This window comes from Salvelinus namaycush, chromosome 18, assembly GCF_016432855.1.
Source record: "Salvelinus namaycush isolate Seneca chromosome 18, SaNama_1.0, whole genome shotgun sequence".
NCBI classification, from domain to species: Eukaryota; Metazoa; Chordata; class Actinopteri; order Salmoniformes; family Salmonidae; genus Salvelinus; species Salvelinus namaycush.
The window spans coordinates 27,990,888-28,014,644 of record NC_052324.1 but is presented as its reverse complement, the minus strand read 5'-3'; the positions used below and the strand labels follow the sequence as shown (position 1 = coordinate 28,014,644).

The following is a 23,757-nucleotide window of genomic DNA, read 5'->3' as shown; positions in this document are numbered from 1 at the left end:
CCCGGAAAGAAGCCACAGCGGTGTTCGGGTGCTGCACACATACATTTCAGATGTCAGGCTATGTCATGTAAACTCAGAGTAACAGCGGATATAAACTTTCATTTTACCCCGGTGAGACGCGTTTTACTCTTCCACTTCGGACGCACTGGCGCACACTGACCAGCTAAAACGTAAGTTTTCGCAGAATTTATGTCTGCGTGTGTATGTGTGCGCGTGCGCGCGTCTTGTTGGGAAGGAGGGGTTGTGGTCGGCAGATAATTGAATCATGAAACTTTCATCTCAACCTGATGCTAAATCATGCTTTATTGTTTGACGAAGTTATCCATACGGGTCGACAACTAGTGAAATAACTGACAGACAGTTTATCTATGGAACAAAGCCCACTGAGCACCTGACGAAATAATGTATATATGATACAGGATGGGTTCCGTCTGTATCTGATCCTATAGATAGATAGATCGTGTCCATAGATAGATAGATAGATAGATAGTATCAATATAGTAGATGTATCTATCTCCTCATTCGGTTTGGGGAATAACTGCATTTAAACAAAAATAAATATTTACACGAATCAGGCCTATGGAACAATCAGCATGGAATCACACACAAATCACCATGTATTGTAAAGATGGATAACTACTTTAAGTTTTCCATCTATGCCAACATGTAGCCTAATTTCAGACTTGGTTACTGCTGGTGGTGTAAAGTAACTAAGTAAAAATACTTAAGTAGTGTTTGGGGTATCTGTGCAGTTTTTGGGGTATCTGTGCTTTACTGTTTATAATTTGGACAACTTTTACTTTTTCTCCACTACATTCCTAAAGAAAATATGTACATTTTACTCCAATACATGTTTCCCTGACACCCAAAAGTACTAGTTACACTTCAAATGCTCAGACAGGACAGCAATATGGTCCAATTCACACACTTATCAATATAATGCATTGTCATCCCTACTGCCTCTGATCTGGCGGACATACTAAACACAAATACTGCTTTTGTCAATTGTGTTGGAGTGTGCCCTGGCTGTCTGTAAATCATGCAGTCAGGTTTACTTAATGTAAGAGGTTTGATGTACAGGATTAACTTTTTACTTTTACTCAAGTATGACAATTTAGTACTTTTTCCACCACTGTACTTAAGTACATTTAAAACCAGATACTTTTGGGGGACTTTTACTTGAGTCATTTTCTATTAAGATATCTTTACTTTTATTCAAGTATAACAATTGAAAACTTTTTCCACCACTGGTTACTACTGCTATGCTTAATGCCAAAAATATATTATTTGTTTTATACCAAGCATTGGCTGTGTCTGCATGTGTGTGTTTTGTATTTATTTATTTCCTAAAACAAAATGTTGTTCATATTGCCTGTTCCAGAGGGGAAGTTGTCTTTGTATGCTCATGTGACCAGGTAGGTGCAATAACTGCACAGATGATGTCATGATGATGTTATGTCCTCAGCATGTCAGTCTCTCTGACAGTTAGGTTAGGTTGTCCTCTGATGTTCATTCCCTTGTCACTCTCTCTCTATCTGGCCAGATGAAATGTGCTTGTATGCAGATCTGTTCAGTAGTCTATAATTTCCAGCTGTGGTGAATCCTCTGGTTAGCAGCACAGCCTCGGGCCTTAGGCTTAGCTAGGCTGCCTCAATAACCTCACATGAAAAACTGCTGAGTGTGTGTGACATGCCTCCCCCCCCCCCCCCCCCCCCCCCCCATCTCTCAGTGATGTGGTAGCAGGCAGCAGTATGCCGTACGTGGACAGACAGAACCGTGTGTGTGGCTTTCTAGACATCGAGGAGAAAGAGGGCAGCAGCCGCTTCCAGAGACGCTATTTTATACTGGACACACAGGGCAACACACTGCTGTGGTACATGGACAACCCCCAGGTACACACAAACACGCACATCATACTGCCTGTACAAACACACATGATCTCTGATGTGTCTGAGGCAGAGTTGGGCAGAGTGTGTTCAGATAGTGGTTGTGTTCTGCCACTAGCAGAGTAGAAACACACCTCCTATAGAGGAAGTGAGACTAGGAGTAGAAGGCTTCTCTGTGTCTTTAACTATCTCTGCCTGCAGAAGTGTTATATTGAGTGTTGTGTTACTGTGTTTATTACATTGGTGTGTTGTATCACTGCCTGTAGAACCTGCCCAGTGGAGCGAACGCAGTCGGGAGTCTGCAGCTGACGTATATCTCCAAGGTAACAACACCCTAAAACAGATGACTTAAGGGCAATGTTTTTGACTAATTCCAAACTCTCATCTTCTCTCTCTTGTCTTCTCCTCCTCTGTTTTGGGGTTAGGTGAGCGAGGCCACGGGGAAACAGAAGCCCAAGACTGAGTTCTGCTTTGGTGAGTCAACGTGTAGGGTGTTCTCATGGCCCTGGTGAAACACGTACAGTAAAATGTGTTCCTATGTTTATCATACCTGTTCTGTCCTCTTTGCAGTGATCAATGCTATTATAGCCTCTGTATTTATGTTCTGTATTGCTATATAATATTATATATTTCTACGTTCAGTACCAGTCAAGAGTTTGGACACACCTACTCATTCAAGGGTTTTTCTTTATTTGTACTACTTTCTACATTGTAGAATAATAGTGAAGACATCAAAACTATGAAATAACACATATAGAATCATGTAGTAACTAAAAAAAGTGTTAAACAAATTCAAAATATATTTTATATTTGAGATTCTTCAAAGTAGCCACCCTTTACCTTGATGACAACTTTGCACACTCTTGACATTCTCTCAACCAGTTTCATGAGGTAGTCACCTGCAATTCATTTCAATTAACAGGTGTACCTTAAGTTAATTTGTGTCATTTCTTTACTTCTTAATGTGTTTGAGCCAATCAGTTGTGTTGTGACAAGGTAGGGTTGGTATACAGAAGACAGCCCTATTTGGTAAAAGACCAAGTCCATATTAGGACAAGAACAGCTCAAATAAGCAAAGACAAACGACAGTCCATCATTACTTTAAGACATGGTCAGTCAATCTGAAAAATGTCAAGAACTTTGAAAGTTTCTTCAAGTGCAGTCGCAAAAACCATCAAGCACGATGATGAAACTGGCTCTCATGAGGACCACCACAGGAAAGGAAGACCCAGAGTCACCTCTACTGCAGAGGATACGTTCATTAGAATTACCAGCCTCAGAAATTGCAGCCCAAATAAACTCTGAAAAAAAATAAACGTCCCTTTTTCAGGACCCTGTCTTTCAAAGATAATTTGTAAAAATACGAAAAAATTCACATATCTTCATTGTAAAGGGTTTAAACACTGTTTCCCATGCTTGTTCAATGAACCATAAACAATTAATGAACCTGCACCAGTGGAATGGTCGTTAAGACACTAACAGCTTACAGACGGTAGACAAATAAGGTCACAGTTATGAAAACTTGGGACACTAAAACTTGGGACACTTTCTACTGACTCTGGAAAAACACACAAAAAAAGATGCCCAGGGTCCCTGCTCATCTGCGTGAACGTGTCTTAGGCATGCTGCAAGGAGGCATGAGGACTGCAGATGTGGCCAGGGCAATAAATTGCAATGTCCGTAGTGTGAGACGCCTAAGACAGCGCTACAGGGAGACAGGACGGACAGCTGATCGTCCTCGCAGTGGCAGACCTCGTGTAACAACACCTGTACAGGATCGGTACATCCGAACATCACACCTGCGGGACAGGTACAGGATGGCAACAACAACTGCCCGAGTTACACCAGGATTGTACAATCCCTCCCATCAGTGCTCAGACTGTCCGCAATAGGCTGAGAGAGGCTGGACTGAGGGCTTGTAGGCCTGTTGTAAGGCAGGTCCTCACCAGACATCACCGACAACAACGTCGCCTATGGGCACAAACCCACCATCGCTGGACCAGACAGGACTGGCAAAAAGTGCTCTTCACTGAGGAGTCGCGGTTTTGTCTCACCAGGGGTGATGGTCAGATTTGCATTTATCATCGAAGGAATGAGCGTTACACCGAGGCCTGTACTCTGGAGCGGGATCGATTTGGAGGTGGAGGGTCCGTCATGGTCTGGGGCGGTGTCACAGCATCATCGGACTGAGCTTGTTGTCATTGCTTGTTGTCAGACAATCTCAACGCTGTGCGTTACAGGGAAGACATCCTCTTCCCTCGTGGTACCCTTCCTGCAGGCTCATCCTGACATGACCCTCCAGCATGACAATGCCACCAGCCATACTGCTCGTTCTGTGTGTGATTTCCTGCAAGACAGGAATGTCAGTATTCTGCCATGGCCAGCGAGGAGGCCGGATCTTAATTCCATCCGCTGTGTCCTCAACCGGCTGTTGCCGGACGTCGGAGCAGACGCTTCTACTTACCCCGGCCTGCTAACTTTAAACGCCGTGTCTCCCGCGTGCTAGCGTAGTAACGACTACGCCGCGGCTTCCCTGCTCCATCTATTGCTGTTGCTCCATCTATTGCTCCATCTATTGCAATGTCATCTACAAAATAGCTTCCAATACTCTACTCAGCAAACTGGATGCAGTCTATCACAGTGCCAACCCGTTTTGTTACCAAAGCCCCTTATACCACCCACCACTGCGACCTGTATGCCTTAGTCGGTTGTCCTTTGCTACATATTCGTCGCCAGACCCACTGGCTCCAGGTCATCTATAAGTCTATGCTAGGTAAAGCTCCGCCTTATCTCAGCTCACTGGTCATGATAACAACACCCACCCATAGCACGCGCTCCAGCAGGTATATCTCACTGGTCATCCCCAAAGCCAACACCTCCTTTGGCTGCCTTTCCTTCCAGTTCTCTACTGCCAGTGACTGGAACGAATTGCAAAAATCGCTGAAGCTGGAGACGTATATTTCCCTCACTAACTTTAAACATCAGCTACCTGAGCAGCTAACCGATCGCTGCAGTTGTACATAGTCCATCTGTAAATAGCCCACCCAATCTACCTACCTCATCCCCATATTGTTTTTATTTACTTTTCTGCTCTTTTGCACACCAGTATCTCTACTTGCACATCATCATCTGCTTGTTTATCACTCCAGTGTTATTCTGCTAAATTGTAATTACTTCGCTACTATGGCCTATTTATTGCCTACCTCCTCACTCCATTTGCACACACTGTATATAGACTTTCTTTTTTTCTATTGTGTTATAGAAAAAACTGTACACTTGTTTATTCATCATCCTCACCCTCCATTGTCACCAACACGGTCACCATGGCAATGGTGCGTTTGGACTAGAACATAGTACCTGGTACATGGGGGTGTGCACCACCACTGATGATCTCAGTCTTATAGGCCTGCCTCTTTGTTTATTGTGTCGCACTGCTTTGCTTTATCTTGGCCAGGTCGCAGTTGTAAATGAGAACTTGTTCTCAACTAGCTTACCTGGTTAAATAAAGGGGAAAAGAATTATAAAAAATCTCAATCCCATTGAGCACGTCTGGGACCTGTTGGATCGGAGGGTGAGGGCTAGGGCCATTCCCCCCCAGAAATGTCTGGGAACTTTCAGGTGCCTTGGTGGAAGAGTGGGGTAACATCTAACAGCAAGAACCGGCAAATTTGGGTGCAGTCCATGAGGAGGAGATGCACTGCAGTACTTAATGCAGCTGGTTGCCACACCAGATACTGACTTTCTTTTGATTTTTTTCCCCTTTGTTCAGGGACACGTTAATCAATTTCTGTTAGTCACATGTCTGTGGAACTTGTTCAGTTTGTCTCACTTGTTGAATCTTGTTATGTTCATACAAATATTTACACATGTTAAGTTTGCTGAAAATAAACACAGTTGACAGTGAGTGGATGTTTCTTTTTTTGCTGAGTTTAAATGCTTCACAGAGTTCAAGTAGATAAAAAAACATGAGCTGGCACACACCCAGAATAAAAGTTTGTGTGGAGGCGAATAAACTATAAGCTATCAAAATAAAGAAAGTCGCTAAGTCACAGAGTTCAAGTAACATCAACTGTTCAGAGGAGACTGTGTGAATCAGGCCTTCATGGTCGAATTGTTGCAAATAACTACTAAAGGACACCAATAAGCAGAAGAGACTTGCTTGGGCCTAGAAAGATGACAGACTGAGTTCAAATTTTAGATGGTGGTTCCAACCACCGTGTCTTTGTGAGATGCAGAGTAGGTGAACGGATGATCTCCGCATGTGTGGTTCCCACCGTGAAGCATGGAGGAGGAGGTGTGATTGGTGCTTTGCTGGTGACACTCTGTGATTTTTTTTTAGAATTCAAGTCACACTTAACCAGCATGGCTACCACAGCATTCTGCAGCAATACGCCATCCCATCTAGTTAGTGGGACTCATTTGTTTTTCAACAGGACAATGATCCAACACTCCTCTAGGTTGTGTAAGGGCTATTTGACCAAGAAAGAGAGTGATAGAGTGCTGCCTCAGATGACCTGGCCTCCACAATCACCCGACCTCAACCCAATTGAGATGGTTTGGGCTGGGTTGGACCGCAGCTTCACCTGGAATGCAGAGTGGAGGAAAAGCAGCCAACAAGTGCTCATCATATGTGGGAACTCCTTCAAGGCTGTTGGAAAAGCATTCCAGATTAAGCTGGTTGAGAGAATGCCATGTGTGCAAAGCTGTCAAGGCAAAGGGTGGCTACTTTGAATTATCTGAAATCTAAAATATATTTAGATTTGTTTAACACTTTTTGATTAATATATATATATATATATGTATGTATGTATGTGTGTGTGTGTTATTTCATAGTTTTGATGTCTTCACTATTATTCTACAATGTAGAAAATAGTAAAAATAAAGAAAAACCCTTGACTGAGTAGGTGTGTCCAAACTTTTAAATGGTACTGTATATCACTATGTCTGCAGTGATCAATGCAGTATCTCGGCGGTATTTCCTCCAAGCCAACGATGCTGCTGACCTCAGAGACTGGGTCATTGCTCTCAACAAAGCCACCAAGATCACTGTGAGTACCCCAACTCATGTAGCTTCAAATCAACTTTTACATTCAGACATCTAATCAATACACGTATAACGTTCCATCAAACTGAGACTTAGCGATATTAAGTTGCCACAAACAGCACTGCATATGTTGCAGATGAGCGTGATGCAAGACAATGCACTCCCCAGAGCCCCAGTACTTTTCAATCGCACACCACTTTCAAGGCAGCAGCACCAACCGGGCCAGTAACTTCTCAGCACATTTTTGCGTTCCAGTTCAGCATCTACCTGCTCTGTCGCCGTCTACCATTGAAAACAATTGAAGACTACACACAGAAAAGTTGCGCTGTTTTTATTTGAGCAATATGATTGGCCGTTCATTCAAGCACCACTACGCTCCGGCGAGTCACCACTTCTTGAGCAGTACAGAAGTTAATGGCTACGTTCACAACGCAGATGCGAGCTGTCCTGAGCAAAAATAAGCGCCCATCAATCTACTCGCTGAGCTTATTTATTTTAGGGAAAGTAATTTACAAAAGTAAACGTTCAATAGTGAACATATTAGCAATATGCTGGCTACTGTTGATAGTCTGTATAAAGAAAGATACAAAAAGACACCTAGCATTGGTCTAGGCTAGTCTACTGTAGCCAGTCAATGTCTATTTTGGAATGTTTGTCTTAAAGGGGCAGCATCCTATTTTGAGATGTGAAAGGCCCCAGAAAAGACACGTAACGAATTTTGCCAAACACTTTAGAACCAATGGTGTCACCTTTGGCACTCAGAGTATCACAGGGCATCTGCACGGATGCGCATCAATAGCTACAACCTGATTGCTGAGAATCAGAAAGACCGGAGAAGTTTAGGTTTGCGTTTCACTACTCTTGGTTATTGTGGCAATGGGCCTAACATTGCTGTTTACTTCGTGCATACAGTTGTACTGTAATATATTGGCACCCTGCACTTTACAATGGAGCGGAATGTTCAGTTTTCTCTTCTCAAAACTGGTTGAAATGTTATTTTTACCTTGTAGGCACCTGCAACTGTTGTTGTGTATTAGATATTACTGCATTGTTGGAGCTACTGTAGGAACACAAGCATTTCGCTACACCCGCAATAACATCTGCTAAATATGTGTCTGCGACCAATCAAATTTGATTTGATTTGGCCCGCAACTTCCCACAGGTGAGAGAAATTCACTGTAAATGAGAATCACCTGCCTCAAACCAAATTTATTTGAATTCTTCTGAATTCGTAATGGTTTAGTCTAGGCCATTATTATTTTTTGGGGTCCTGTGCAGTTGTAAATCAAACAAAAAAATATATGAACCCCAAAAGTTATTTCAGTTTCAACTTATTTTAGAAGAAATACTGATTTAATATATATTTTTTGATGTGCATAGTTACACTAATTATATATTAGTGTAACTGTGTCTGACTCTACCTTTTGATATTGCATTTATAACTTGACTCTAACATTACACGTAATATGTTCATGTTTGATTTCGGGAAACCTGTCGGCTAGGTGCAGCTGAAACTACAATCACCTGAGTCACACTGACAAGAAGTGATGTCACACAGAGCCATAGATACATGTAACTGCAAACATAATGGAAGCACTTGAGTAAATGAGGGATACAAACTATTTTGAAAGCAGGTGCTTCCACACAGGTGTGGTTCCTGACTTAATTAAGCAATTAACATCCCATCATGCTTAGGGTCATGTATAAAAATAATAGGCAAGCTATGCCCCCATAGGATGACATTGTCCCCATCCACAAGGCATGAGTGGTCACTGAATGGTTTGGTCACTGAATGGTTTGATGAGCATGAAAATAATGTAAACCATATGCCATGGCCGTCTCAGTCACCAGATCTCAACCCAATTGAACACTTATGGGAGATTATGGAACGTCGCCTGAGACAGTGTTTTCCACCACCATCAAAACAATCACCAAATGATGGAATTTTTCGTGGAAGAATGGTGTCGCATCTCTCCAGTAGAGTTCCAGACACTTGTCAAATCTATGCATTCAATCTGTTCTGGCTTTTGGTTGCCGAAAGCCCTATTAAGACTGTATATTGGTGTTTCCTTTATTTTGGTAGTTACCTGTATATAGCACTCAAGAGGAAGAAGTCTGTGGTCTCACATTCAACTGTTTGGCCAGGGTGTACACACACACACACATACACACACACACACACACACACATTTAAAATATGAGGAAATGGTGAAACAGGACAGTGGGAGTTGTTTTGAGGTTTCACATAGCAGATTCATATCAAATCTAATGTTATTTGTCACATGTGTCGAACACAACAGACCTTACCGTGAAATGCTTACTTACAAGCCCTTAACCAACAATGCATATTAAGAAAATATTTGCTAAATAAACTAAAGTTAAAAAAGTAACACAATAAAATAACAAGGCTATATACAGGGAGTACTGAGCCAATGTACGGGGTCATATTTACATTTAGGTAAGAAAAGTGTGTGTGTTGAAACTTATATCCAGCCTGTGGGGGGGCTTTCCACACACACTGTTTTAACAGACTGCTGATGTTTGTGCTGTGGAGCTATAGAACACACACGCATGCAAACTTCTCGACCACACATTTTTTTGGGGGGGGGGTCAGAGAGTTTAATGCTGAGTCATGGAGGTCATAAGGCCTGTAACTCCTCCCCTCCACACCACTACAGAAGGCTGAGAACAGCAGTTAGTGATTACATCCCAATAATCTCTTTTCTCTCTCTCTTTTTCTCCTGAAGTATGCACTCGTTCACCACTTCACACAAATGTTTAATCATTGGATTGGTATAGGCACGGCCTATAGGGAGTTTCCATATACCAGTCATTTTGTTTTCAATACATGAAAGGAGGTGAACAAGTGCACACTTCGGGAGAAATGATTGGGACCTGTGACCCAATAGTCATCACTGTGTTTGGCTCTGTGAGGCTAGAGTGTGGTGCTGCTCTGTTTCTTCTGTATTGTCACCTGCCCTCACACAGGAAACACAGATGCTCTCTCTATTCCACTTCCTCTTTGGCTCCCCCTGAAGAAACCCTGTAGGCCTACATGTGGGCCATGTTTATATGAAATGTCTTGTTTATCACTCCAGAAATATGTTATATTATAGTTTCATGGTTTATCAATAAGTGAAAGTTAATGATAATGTATTGTTGGATAAATGCTAAATGCTAGCTATGGGTTTGACTTAATGCTCAAACTGTTGTTTTCTGTAGGTTCCGAAAGCTGGACCTCTCCAGCCCAGGACAGAGGTTTCTATGGTAACCGGTGAGGCAGGGGGTAAGAGGCAGGCCTATAAGACTGAGATCATCGGGGGAGTGGTGGTGCACACCCCCATGTACCAGGTACTATGTTCTAGTCCAAACGCACCATTGCCATGGTGACCGTGTTGGTGATTGTGATGATGGTGGTGATGACAATGGAGGGTGAGGATGATGTACAGTGATGGTGATAATAATGATGATTGTGTGTGTGTTGCAGAATGAGGGGGAGGAGATGGAGGTAGGGGACAGGAAGGTCAACGCTGTAGGCAGTAGACCAGGCGTCCTGAGGTGTGGCTACTGTGTCAAACAGGGTAACATGGTGAGTACAAACACACACTAGCAACGGTCATCAAAATTGTTAAAAGGTTTAAATAAATGCAACAGTTGGACAATGGAGGAAGATACTCCAAACCTTTTGTCATTTTTGTAATCCATCAGATATTGACAGAATTATAGCACAAAACATTTTACTGCCACGAACAAATAATGAAGTTCAGCGATTTTGGTGGGATTTCTGGTATTACATTTATTGTCAAATTTCACTTTTATTCACTCATATACATTTTATAATGGTATCAGGTATTTGTAAAAATATTGTGTGCCTCATTTGCATAAATACACTGGGTGTATTTGAATAGATTAACATAAATGGGTGGCATAGGGCTGTAACCACAACTTGCTTGACAATTATCTCATTCCAAAATCATGGGCATTAATATGGAGTTGGTCCCCCCTTTGCTGCTATAACAGCCTCCACTCTTCTGGGAAGACTTTCCACTAGATGTTGGAACATTGCTGCAGGGACTTGCTTCCATTCAGCCATGAGCATTAGTGAGGTTGGGCGATTTAGACCTGGCTCGCAATCGGCGTTCCAATTCATCCCAAAGGTGTTTGATGGGGTTGAGGTCAGGGCTCTGTGCATGCCAGTCAAATTCTTCCACACCGCTCTCTACTAACCATTTCTGTATGGACCTCACTTTGTGCACGGGGGCATTGTCATGCTGAAACAGGATAAGGCCTTCCCAAAACTTTGGGTTGGAAGTTGGAAAGTTGGAAGCACAGAATCGTCTAGATTGTCATTGTATGCTGTAGCATTAAGATTTCTAAAATTGATTGAATCTTTTTTCCCTCAATCTACACACAATGCCCCATAATGACATAGAGAAAACATGTTTTTAGAAATGTTTGCACATTTATTAAAATAAAAAACAGACCTTATTTACATAACTATTCAGACCCATTTCTATGTGACTCAATTGAGCTCAGGTGCATCCTGTTTCCATTGATAATCCTTGAGATGTTTCTACAACTTGATTGGAGTCCATGTGTGGTAAATTAAATTTATTGGACATGATTTGTAAAGGCACACCTGTCTATATGAGGTCCCACTGTTGACAGTGCATGTCAGAGCAAAAACTAAGCCATGAGGTCGAAGGAATTGTCCGTAGAGCTCCGAGACAGGATTGTGTCGAGGCACAGATCTGGGGAAGGGTACCAAAACGTTTCTGCAGCATTGAAGTTCCCCAAGAACACAGTGGCCTCCATCATTCTAAAATGGTAGAAGTTTGGAACCACCAAGACTCTTCCTAGAGCTGGCCGCCCGGCCCAACTGATCAATCGGGGGAGAAGGTTCCTTGGTCAGGGAGGTGACCAAGAACCTGATGGTAACTCTAACAGAGCTCTAGAGTTCCTCTGTGGAGATGGGAGAACCTTCCAGAAGGACAACCATCTTTGCAGCACTCCACCAATCAGGCCTTTATGGTAAAGTGGCCTGACGGAAGCCACTCCCCATTAAAAGGCACATGACAGCCTGCTGGGAGTTTGCCAAAAGGCACCTGAAGGACTCTCAGACCATGAGAAACAAGATTCTCTGGTCTGATGAAACCAAGATTGTACTCTTTGGCCTGAATGCCAAGCATCACATCTGGAGGAAACCTGACATCATCCCTACGGTGAAGCATGGTGGTGGCAGCATCATGCTGTGGGGATGTTTTTCAGCACCAGGGACTGGGAGGCTTGTCATGATCGAGACAAAGATGAACGGAGCAAAGTAGACAGATCCTTGATGAAAACCTGCTCCTGAGCTCTCAGGACCTCAGACTGGAGCGAAGGTTTACCTTCCAACAGGACAATGACCCTAAGCACACAGCCAATGCAACGCAGGAGTGGCTTCATGACAAGTCTTTGAATGTCCTTGAGTGGCCCAGCCAGAGCCCGGACTTTAACCCGATCTAACCTCTCTGGAGAGACCTGAAAATAGCTGTGCAGCGACGCTCTCTATCCAACCTGACAGAGCTTGAGAGGATCTGCAGAGATGAATGTGAGAAACTCCCCAAATACAGGTACACGAAGCTTGTAGATTCATACCCAAGAGGACTCGAAGCTATAATCACTGCCAAAAGTGCTTCAACAAAGTACTCAAAGGGTCTGAATACTTATGTAAATGTTATATTTCCATTTTTTGGTTTGAATAAATTTGCAAAAATATCTAAAAACCTGTTTTCACTTTGTCTTTATGGAGTATTGTGTGTAGATTGATGAGGAAATAAATACATGTAATCAATTTTAGAATAAGGCTGTAACGTAACAAAATGTGGAAAAAGTCAAGGGGTCTGAATACTTTCCAAATGCACTGTATACAGTAGTGTACTTTACATTGTTTGTGAGATCAGACATAATATCACTATAATCCGAGTGTTCATTTTCAGAAGTTGCTTTCATTTCGGCGCATCTCATTTGTAAACATTTCAATTGTATTAAATTATAAAGTTTTTCAATTCCACAAAAAATGTACACCCATCAAAATAACTTTATCTTTTGTGATGTAAGTGTTGAGAAGATGCGTTAAATCCCAGACTAAGTTTAGTATTTACCGGGGTGTGTTTGACAGGTCATTACTAAACATTTTCTGCGCTCGTAAAGTTAACTGGAAAAAATTTAAGCAACCAATCCAGCGAGATTTGTGACAATTGGATTTTCCACCCCTCAAACACAGGAAATAGATTTCTGAAAAAGACATATCCTCAGGTAGGCTGGGCATGCACGTTGCTATATACATAGGGCTGGTGTGGTGATTGTATTACCGACACACCGGCGGCCACGAGTCATGAAGGCAGTCAAATTCCACATTGCCGTTTAGTCACAGTAATTAGGCTTCTCCAAACTTTGCTGCTGCTGGTAATTAGTAGCCTACCAAACGTGCTAACTGCCTGGTACTCAGCACTCTATTGTCCCTCTAATCACTCTGACACCAATGCAAATGTATTCAAAAATCAAATCAAACTCTTCATAAGAGCCCATGACCTCATGTTGTGCAACATTTCTATAGGCTATGCAATTGCGGGAGAAAGCAGAGTGATGGCCTCTACTAAAAAGAGGAGGTTCCCATCAGCTTTCTATAGGCTAGGCCTACTATATTTATTTCTGAACTTTCCTAATATTAAGAACATTGCTTATATTTACAACAGGAGTATAGCCTACCTGGCTGGTATGAAAATAAACCATATGGAAAAGCGTCCTCCAGTCACTGTAAGTGCATAGATGACATGTATTTTTTCCCACTGCCCCTGTTTTCGATACAGGTCCATGATAATGGTCCATTCTAAATCAAAACAAATGTCACATATATTATTTAGCATGTGTAAAGACTAGATTAAATCAGGAATAGGCTAATATTGTCACCCATCAGACTATCACTTGTGAATGATATATTATCTCTTGTGAATGATGCCCAGCATAAGAAATAATGCTTTTTTGGGACATTTTCTAATCAAAGTCAAACACCACATGTAGCCTAGCCCATAGGCCTTTACATTTTAATAAGGTATGTATCACAACTAAAGTTGCCAAATAACTTCTTAAAATGAAGCACATTAATCCGCTTTACAAGGGGCGTAGAGCCTAACTGGTGTGTGTGTGTATATAAGCAGCATGTAGTTTCAAGTTTGGGAAAGTAAATTTTCACCATAAAAATGCACCTTTATAATAAAAGCATTACATGCTGTCACGTTCCTGACCTTATTTCATTTGTTTAGTCTTTGTTTAGTTGGTCAGGACGTGAGCTGGGTGGGTGTAGTCTATGTTATGTGTTTCTATGTTTAGGTTGTCATTTGGCCTGATATGGTTCTCAATCAGAGGCAGGTGTTTTACGTTGTCTCTGATTGGGAACCATATTAAGGTAGCCTGTTTTCACTTTGTTTGTGGGTGATTGTTCCTGTTTGTGCGTTCATGTGTTCTATCTTCTCTAGTTCAGGACTATACCTTCGTTGGTTTTCGTCTGTTTATTGTTTTGTTTGTATTGAAGAAGTATTCTAATAAATATGGATACATACCACGCTGCGCTTTGGTCCTCTCCTTCTACCGACGGAAGCCGTTACAGAATCACCCACCAAACCCGGACCAAGCAGCGTGGTAACGGGCAGCAGCGACAGCAGCAGCAGCGGCCCATTACACAGGACTCCTGGACATGGGAGGAAATTCTGAGCGGTAAGGGATCCTGGGCTAAAACTGGAGAATATCGCCGCTCTCATGAAGAGCTGGAGGCAGCTAAAGCCGAGAGGCGGTGGTATGAGGAGGCAGCACGGAAGCGAGGCTGGAAGCCTGAGGGTTGACTGAGGGGGGGGGGGGGGGGGGCTAAAGGAGAGTGTGGCGAAGTCAGGTAGGAGACCTGCGCCAACTTCCCGTGCTTACCGTGGAGAGCGAGAGTACGGGCAGACACCGTGTTATGCGGAAAAGCGCACGGTGTCTCCTGTACGTGTGCTTAGCCCGGTGCGGTACATCCCAGCTCCACGTATCGGCCGGGCTAGAGTGGGCATCGAGCCAGGTGCCATGAAGCCGGCTCAACGCATCTGGTCTCCAGTGCGTCTCCTCGGGCCGGTGTACATGGCACCAGCCTTACGCATGGTGTCCCCGGTTCGCCAGCACAGCCCAGTGCGGGCTATTCCACCTCGCCGCACTGGCCGGGCTAAGGGGAGTATTCAACCAGGTAAGGTTGGGCAGGCTCGGTGCTCAAGAGCTCCAATACGCCTTCACGGTCCGGTCTATCCGGTGCCACCTCCTCGCCCCAGCCCAGTACCACCAGTGCCAACACCACGCACCAGGCTTCCAGTGCATCTCCAGAGCCCTGTTCCTCCTCCACGCACCTGCCCTGTGGTGCGTGTCTCCAGCCCGGTACCACCAGTTCCGGCACCACGCACCAAGCCTCCTGTGCGTCTCCAGAGCCCTGGACGCCCTGTTGCTGCTCCCTGCACTAGCCTTGAGGTGCGTGTCCTTAGCCCGGTACCACCAGTTCCGGCACCACGCACCAGGCCTACTGTGCGCCTCAGCAGGCCAGAGTCTGCCGTCTCTCCAGCACCGCCTGCGCTGCCCGTCTGCCCAGCGCCGTCTGAGCTGCCCGTCTGCCCAGCGCCGTCTGAGCTGCCCGTCTGCCCAGCGCCGTCTGAGCTGCCCGTCTGCCCAGCGCCGTCTGAGCTGCCCGTCTGCCCAGCGCCGTCTGAGCTGCCCGTCTGCCCAGCGCCGTCTGAGCTGCCCGTCTGCCCAGCGCCGTCTGAGCTGCCCGTCTGCCCAGCGCCGTCTGAGCTGCCCGTCTGCCCAGCGCCGTCTGAGCTGCCCGTCTGCCCAGCGCCGTCTGAGCTGCCCGTCTGCCCAGCGCCGTCTGAGCTGCCCGTCTGCCCAGCGCCGTCTGAGCTGCCCGTCTGTCCTGAGCCTTCAAAGCCGCCCGTCTGTCCTGAGCCTTTAAAGCCGCCCGTCTGTCCTGAGCCATCCGTCAGTCAGGAGCCGCTAGAGCCGTCCGTCAGTCAGGAGCCGCTAGAGCCGTCCGTCAGTCAGGAGTTGCCAGAGCCGCCCGCCAGTCAGGGGCTGCCAGAGCCGCCCGCCAGTCAGGGGCTGCCTGAGCCGCCCGCCAGTCAGGGGCTGCCTGAGCCGCCCGCCAGTCAGGGGCTGCCTGAGCCGCCCGCCAGTCAGGGGCTGCCTGAGCCGCCCGCCAGTCAGGGGCTGCCTGAGCCGCCCGCCAGTCAGGGGCTGCCTGAGCCGCCCGCCAGTCAGGGGCTGCCTGAGCCGCCCGCCAGTCAGGGGCTGCCTGAGCCGCCCGCCAGTCAGGGGCTGCCTGAGCCGCCCGCCAGTCAGGGGCTGCCTGAGCCGCCCGCCAGTCAGGGGCTGCCTGAGCCGCCCGCCAGTCAGGGGCTGCCTGAGCCGCCCGCCAGTCAGGGGCTGCCAGAGCCGCCCGCCAGTCAGGGGCTGCCAGAGCCGCCCGCCAGTCAGGGGCTGCCAGAGCCGCCCGCCAGTCAGGGGCTGCCAGAGCCGCCCGCCAGTCAGGGGCTGCCAGAGCCGCCCGCCAGTCAGGGGCTGCCAGAGCCGCCCGCCAGTCAGGGGCTGCCAGAGCCGCCCGCCAGTCAGGGGCTGCCAGAGCCGCCCGCCAGTCAGTGGCTGCCAGAGCCGCCCGCCAGTCAGGGGCTGCCAGAGCCGCCCGCCAGTCAGGGGCTGCCAGAGCCGCCCGCCAGTCAGGGGCTGCCAGAGCCGCCCGCCAGTCAGGAGCTGCCAGAGCCGCCCGCCAGTCAGGAGCTGCCAGAGCCGCCCGCCAGTCAGGAGCTGCCAGAGCCGCCCGCCAGTCAGGAGCTGCCAGAGCCGCCCGCCAGTCAGGAGCTGCCAGAGCCGCCCGCCAGTCAGGAGCTGCCAGAGCCGCCCGCCAGTCAGGAGCTGCCAGAGCCGCCCGCCAGTCAGGAGCTGCCTGAGCCGCCCGCCAGTCAGGAGCTGCCTGAGCCGCCCGCCAGTCAGGAGCTGCCTGAGCCGCCCGCCAGTCAGGAGCTGCCAGAGCCGCCCGCCAGTCAGGAGCTCCCTGAGCCGCCCCTCAGTCATGAGCTCCCTGAGCCGCCCCTCAGTCATGAGCTGCCCCTCAGTCATGAGCTGCCCCTCAGTCATGAGCTGCCCCAGTCATGAGCTACCTCTGTCATGAGCTACCCCTCAGTCATGAGCTACCCCTCAGTCATGAGCTACCCCTCAGTCATGAGCTACCCCTCAGTCAGGAGCTGCCATTCAGTCAGGAGCTGCCATTCAGTCAGGAGCTGCCATTCAGTCAGGAGCTGCCATTCAGTCAGGAGCTGCCATTCAGTCAGGAGCTGCCATTCAGTCAGGAGCTGCCATTCAGTCCGGAGCTGCCATTCAGTCCGGAGCTGCCCCTCAGTCATGAGCTGCCCTTAAATCATGAGCTGCCCTTAAATCATGAGCTACCCCTCAGTCATGAGCTACCCCTCAGTCATGAGCTACCCCTCAGTCATGAGCTACCCCTCAGTCATGAGCTACCCCTCAGTCATGAGCTACCCCTCAGTCAGGAGCTACTCCTCAGTCATGAGCTGCCATTCAGTCCGGAGCTGCCCCTCAGTCCGGAGCTGCCCCTCAGTCCGGAGCTGCCCCTCAGTCCGGAGCTGCCCCTCAGTACAGAGCTGCCCCTCAGTACGGTTCAGGTTTTGCAGCCGGAGTCCGCACCTTGGGGGGGGGGGGGGTACTACTGTCACGTTCCTGATCTTATTTCCTTTGTTTAGTCTTTGTTTAGTTGGTCAGGACGTGAGCTGGGTGGGTGTAGTCTATTTTATGTGTTTCTATGTTTAGGTTGTAATTTGGCCTGATATGGTTCTCAATCAGAGGCAGGTGTTTTACGTTGTCTCTGATTGGGAACCATATTAAGGTAGCCTGTTTTCACTGTTTGTTTGTGGGTGATTGTTCCTGTTCGTGCGTTCATGTGTTCTATGTTCTCTAGTTCAGGACTGTAGCTTCGTTGGTTTTCGTCTGTTTATTGTTTTGTTCGTATTGAAGAAGTATTCTAATAAATATGGATACATACCACGCTGCGCTTTGGTCCTCCTCTCCTTCTACCGACGGAAGCCGTTACACATGCATAATTGCATTTGTGGTCACTTTTGATAATGGTGTTTTCCGCTAATGGAACATTCGTGCTTAATAGCCTACTACCATGTGTGAATTGCTGCGCTTATAATGTGAAGAAATAGCCTAATAGTTTATCAACATTTCAAGCTAAACGTTCTGATATTGTGTCAGCCAGATTGCATAAAAAAGGATTCTTGATGCTAGTGGTTGTATTCATTTGGGATCTATCGCATCCCACAACTGTCCCAGACTATGTTTGGAATATTTATTTATTGCACAGAATAGAATAGGTCGACTTTTGTGCTGTGGGGGATAGTAGATTGACATCCGCTAGTGCTTTTGCTGTTCGTTAGGCCTACTCATCTTGTTGGCTGATGAAAAGTAAATGTGGACAGTTCATCCAATATCTTCAATATTCACCTCGGAATTGGATAAGGACACACGCAGTTGCGTCCCTGATGTGTCTGTCTTGTAGCCTGTGAGAAAGACCTGATCACATGACAGAGAGGCTTCGGATTGCGCAGCACACTCAGAGAGAAGGGCACAACGCAGCACTTTGGGTCGCAAAAGGCATGGATTTTTTTAGGGTGCATTACGGCCACAAAGGGGAAGCCGGCGCGAAATTCGAGGCATTATCAAGTACTTTTCAAATTGTGAATGAGAGACTGTTGGAGGGTGTACAACCTGCCAAAAAACAAAGAGGAGCTCATGACTTTCAAGCTTTTTTCAAATCATCATTAGTCTCATCATGCAGCCTTACAATGTATTCCAAACATATAGCCCAACATTTGTAGAACAACTAAAGTTAGATTAATAACTCTACATGAAACATATAGGAGTACCTATTTCTTTGTTAACCGCTCAATATAGAATAGCAGCATGTGCACACTCCCTCAAATCGTTTGGAGAAAATATTTATATTTTATTCAGCTTTGTTCAATTGTATTCTTCATACTAAAATAATGCCACGGAATTATAAGCAAATCTTGTCTGCTAAATGAACTAGTGTAGTCCACAGCCATTTGGCATAGCCACATCAGGACCGAACATAAGGACCACAGAGTATGCTATTATTTTCTTCTGAAATAGACTACATTTTCTTCATATCATGCTTCTTTAGACCTGTCTAAAATAATGGATTTATTGTGAAGGTATAGGCTATATTACATGGTTTTAATAGACTTTTTAAAATGGCTTGTAGGCCACTGTGTGGAAGCCAGGAGATGCTAAATGTGTTTATGTTAATTAACGGTCAATTACAGAGAGACCGACAGTTATTTGCTTGACAATCACCGGCTGATGAAATGTCATGACCGCCACAGCCCTACACATACACACACACTTTGAACTAATCAGTTGTATGTTTCAGAGGAAAAGCTGGAAAAGGCGTTTCTTCATGCTGGACAACAATTCTGTCAGTTACTACAAGTGTGAGACGGTGAGGTCATATCCTGTCTCTCCTCACCTCTCCTCTGTGAGTGGCTCTGGGTGGTAACTGTTGCTGTTTAAACCACAGTGGGTTGTAATTACAGATGTCCTCAAATGGCTTTGGGGAGTAAATTCAAACCAAGAAAATACATTGTGGGGAAAACATATGTCCTCCATGTTTGTCTTTGTTTCTGCTTTGGTGTGGTGTGTGTTTCAGTGTCCTGTGTGACAGATGTGTTTCTGTCAGTGGAACAGAGTAAAGTTTGGTGTTTCTCTGATGCACGATGGCGTGTGTGTGTAACCTGTATTTGATATGTATTTCAGCATAAGGAGCCGCTAAGAGCGGTTCTTCTGAGAGACATTCAAAAGGTCCATGAATGTCTGGTCAAATCTGGGTGAGAGTCACACATATCTATTTAATCTATCTAATCTAATACACGCACACACAAGCTTGCTGTCTTACCTAGTCATCTCTCTGTCAGGGACCTGCTGATGAGGGATAACCTGTTTGAGATTATCACCAGCTCTAGGGTTTTCTACGTCCAGGTAAGTCAGTGTGTACTTGTTTTCCTACCTTATCAGGACCCCAATGTCCTAACAATTCACCCAAATGTCCGTACAAAGTAGGAAAACAAGAACTTTAAGATTAAGGTTTAGGGTTAAAAAAAAAAAAGTGTTGTTTTACATTGTCAGCCATAGTAGTACGGCACTCCTGAGCAAATTAGGGTTAGGTGCTTTGCTCAAGGCACATTGACAGATTTTTCACCTGATCAACTCGGGTATTTGAACCAGCAACCTTTTGGTTACTGGTCCAACGCTCTAACTGCTAGGCTACCTGCCCGGGGTTAAAGAAAATATGATTTTTAATGGTCAAACAAGTCCTGAAATTTCTCAAATAAAGGTGTGTGTGTGTGTGTGTGTGTGTGTGTGTGTGTGTGTGTGTGCGTGCTGCATGTATTGTCGTCAGCTGGGCTTCCCTCTGTGTTGACTACTCTCTGGTTCGATGCTCTGTTGCTCATGTGTGGCCTTACTTCTGTTTTTGAACGAACGGAAGGTTTGTACAAACACTAACCATAAAACAACATCTCTTGTCCCCCCATGGGAGAACAGCTGACTAGGGGCAGGGGCCTTAGATCAGAGAGAGGTAACTGTGTGTGTGCTTACTTTGTTGTATAAGCATAATGTGTAAGCGTGTGCTGGTTTTGTTGCAGACAGACACTCCAGAGGACATGCAGGGCTGGATCAGAGACATTGAGGGGAAGATACAGGACTTCAGAGGCCCGGGCAAGGTAAAGGTGTATTTAAATTCCACTTACAGTTCCGACCAGTACTATTAGTGGTCCTGATGGCGCGTCCATACAAGTGTCATTGCACAACAGGGAGATGAGGAATTCTGATTCAGTGGGGGAATCCCAAAATGGTGTCTCTATTTTTTCTTTCCCTCTCAGAGCTCTGCATTCACACGTGCCTCCTCTCTGTATTGCCATGGTAACTCCTCCCACCAACCCTCTGTTCTCCGTGGTCGTCAGGGAGATGACAAGAGACCCCCTTTAGTGAAGTCATGTTCCGTGGCCCCGGGATGGCAGCCCTGGACCCCCGTACCCCAAAGAGAGGCTCCCGCACTGGGCATACTAGATAAGGACGGTCCCTTTAGCTCTCTGCTGCCCAGCCTCTCCTCTCTCTCTCTCTCCACCTCCTCATCTTTATCCTCCCTCCCCACTCCCACCCCACAGGGGGTCTCAGCTCCAGCCAGTGGTGTGGGGGTCTCAGTCAGCCCAGGCCCCATAGCCCCAGGCCCCTCCAGCAGCCGGAGGAGACACCGCTCTCAGCCTCAGCCCACCACAGACCGCAGCTTCCCTTTCAGCCTGGACCATGATGGCATCCGCACCACCGACGTCTAGAACCAACCACGTCTAGAACCAACAGAACTCTGGATCCAACAATATGTAGAACCACCAACATCTAGAACCAATATCTAGAGCAACAATGACACTTGATTGAGTGCTTTTCCCTTTGAAAGACTAAACCTTCCCTCCCCCAGCCACTTTCCTCTGAGAGTTCCATAGGCCTGCTGCTTTGGCTGCGACTGCTGTGGCTGCTGTGGGCTGTTTGCTGAAGTATCCCCCCATCCATCTCTCTCTCTGGAGGCCTGTGGCCCCCTGTTGGTGGGGGAGGGTAGTGATGCAAATTGGGGTTCCTGGATGTGTTTTCTCAGTGAGGGGTGTGTTAGTCGTGGCTGTGGGCTTCTGGTATAAAGGGTTATTCGGAGAGACTGGGAGGGATTATCAGTGTTGGAGTGTCTGGTAGACTGCGAAGGGTTAAGTTATGTGTTGTACGATTTCCTCTTAAAACCTGAATGTAGTTCTCCCATGTACTGAGATGAAGGAAGGTTTGTATTGTGTTGGAGCCTGTCTGTCTACCAAATACCCTCTAATAGTATTAGTCAGCTGGTCTTTTACCTGTATTAACCAAATCTACAGTATGTCCCAATTGGCACCCTAATGCACTATATCATGCAGTACTTTTGACCAGAGCCTTATGGGCTCTAGTCAAAGGTAGTACACTATATAATGAATATGGTACCACTGCCAATTGGGACTCAACCCAAGAGTCCCATTCAATCCATAACCTGGTCATAGAATAGTGACGATGTTCGTGTCTGTGGCTCTGCTTGTCTCTGTAGACAATGTTGTTCTCTTGTTAGACTAAATCCAATTGCATTAAATCGCTTCATCAGCAGCACATTTTATGGTATTTCTGCACACTTTTCCGTTAGCCTCGTTCTCTTGCTCGACTGCAAAGGATTTACTACTCCAGAGGGACTGGAAATATTTTGGGTGTCAGATTGTTCTAGCAATTCTCACATTGTAACTTCATTAGGAGGAACGATGTTTGACATGCTTTTTACATTTGTATCACAAACAATTATTTTGATAAGTGGCCATTTCTAGACCTATACATTATGGCTGGGATGATACCAGTATCGCGAGGAAACAAAGCACGAAGCGGATTTAACTTCTTTAGGAAAACAGCAATAATGTTGGAAACAAACATTATGTTGTCATCCAGAGTCACATTTATTAATTTTCCAAGCTGAAGCACACTATTTTACATACAGCAGTTTGTATGTAAAATAAAGGACCGAAGAGTTTGGTCTACTTTGTGTTTTGCCATCAACGGATTACCACAATACTGCCCTATGATCTGTGAACCGTACATGATACAGACATCTGGGTGTCATTATACTCCTTATAGTGTTCTCTAACATATGGAGTATGTCTAGATTATGAAATACTCATTTTCACATTCATATCTAAAAACTACCCTTTGATTTAATTTTTTTTTTTTTTTTACATATTGTTTGTGACACTCTTCAAACAAGTTAAAATTTCCAGATTGGGCTCTCTCTAGTACTTTTCACTATATGACCCATTTTATACATAGAAATTGACATTATAGATCATTAATCAATCACAGCCCTACTGTAGGATGCATATTTAGCAAGTCACCAGCAGAGGAAGTTCCGTTTGAATTGATTTTCCCATAAAATGTTATCAGAGAGCCCACAATGGAATTTTGATTTACTTGCAGAGCAGCTGTTCCCAAACTAGGGGGCGCACCAACATTTTGTGGGGGTGTACAGGACCTTACTTGATTAAAGGGCTTATTGTTATTGTTGTTTTTTTCCTTTACAATTCACAATTGTTTAAACCAATCTAAAACAACTCATAAATCCGCAATGCTTTAGGCTAGAAACAAGCGGTAAAATGCCAGAGGACGATGCGACTCTGATGCACATGAGCTGAGACCTTCTAAAGTCGAGGAGTCAAAGAAATTGGACTTCGCTTGGGAGGTAATCTAATACAATGTTTGACTCTGAGTATACCAAACATTAGGAACACCTTCCTAATATTGATTATTGATACAGCCTTAATTCGCCAGGGCATGGACTCTACAAGTTGTCGAAAGCGTTCCACAGGAATGCTGGCCCATGTAGACTCCAATACTTCCCACAGTTGTGTCAAGTAGGCTGGATGTCCTTGGTGGACCATTCTTGATACACACAGGAAACTGTTGAGCATGAAAAACCCAGCAGCGTTGCAGTTCTTGATAAATCTGGTGCACCCGGCACCTACAGTACTACCATACCCCGTTCAAAGGCACTTAAATATTTTGTCTTGCCCATTCACCTCTGAATGGCACACATACACAATCCATCTCTCAATTGTCTCAAGGCTTAAAAATCCTCCT

General features: G+C 45.7%; 1 protein-coding gene across 2 annotated transcripts; it reads left to right on the top strand.

The window, feature by feature from the left end:
• Positions 1-21: 21 nt before the first annotated feature.
• Positions 22-23,517, top strand: LOC120063305 (pleckstrin homology domain-containing family A member 2-like). Of its 2 annotated transcripts, XM_039013604.1 has the most exons (12): positions 22-170; positions 1,730-1,892; positions 2,153-2,209; positions 2,312-2,360; positions 6,837-6,934; positions 10,153-10,281; positions 10,418-10,519; positions 19,448-19,516; positions 19,831-19,901; positions 19,989-20,052; positions 20,718-20,795; positions 20,955-23,517. In XM_039013604.1, the coding sequence occupies exons 2-12, from the start codon at positions 1,752-1,754 to the stop codon at positions 21,405-21,407; spliced, it is 1,311 nt and encodes a 436-aa protein (XP_038869532.1). In that variant the 5' UTR covers positions 22-170; positions 1,730-1,751; the 3' UTR covers positions 21,408-23,517. The 2 variants fall into 2 exon arrangements, with proteins under 2 accessions (XP_038869532.1, XP_038869533.1); XM_039013605.1 differs by lacking the exons at positions 19,448-19,516; positions 19,831-19,901; positions 19,989-20,052.
• Positions 23,518-23,757: the final 240 nt, after the last annotated feature.

What these genes read in the sequence shown, in the direction of transcription:
- LOC120063305 (XM_039013604.1), top strand. Translation starts at nt 1,752, where the DNA reads ATGCCGTACGTGGACAGACAGAACCGTGTGTGTGGCTTTCTAGACATC. An exon ending in CTAGGGTTTTCTACGTCCAG is followed by an intron (nt 20,053 to 20,717) that starts GTAAGTCAGTGT and finishes GTTTTGTTGCAG; the next exon opens with ACAGACACTCCAGAGGACAT. An exon ending in ACTTCAGAGGCCCGGGCAAG is followed by an intron (nt 20,796 to 20,954) that starts GTAAAGGTGTAT and finishes TTTCCCTCTCAG; the next exon opens with AGCTCTGCATTCACACGTGC.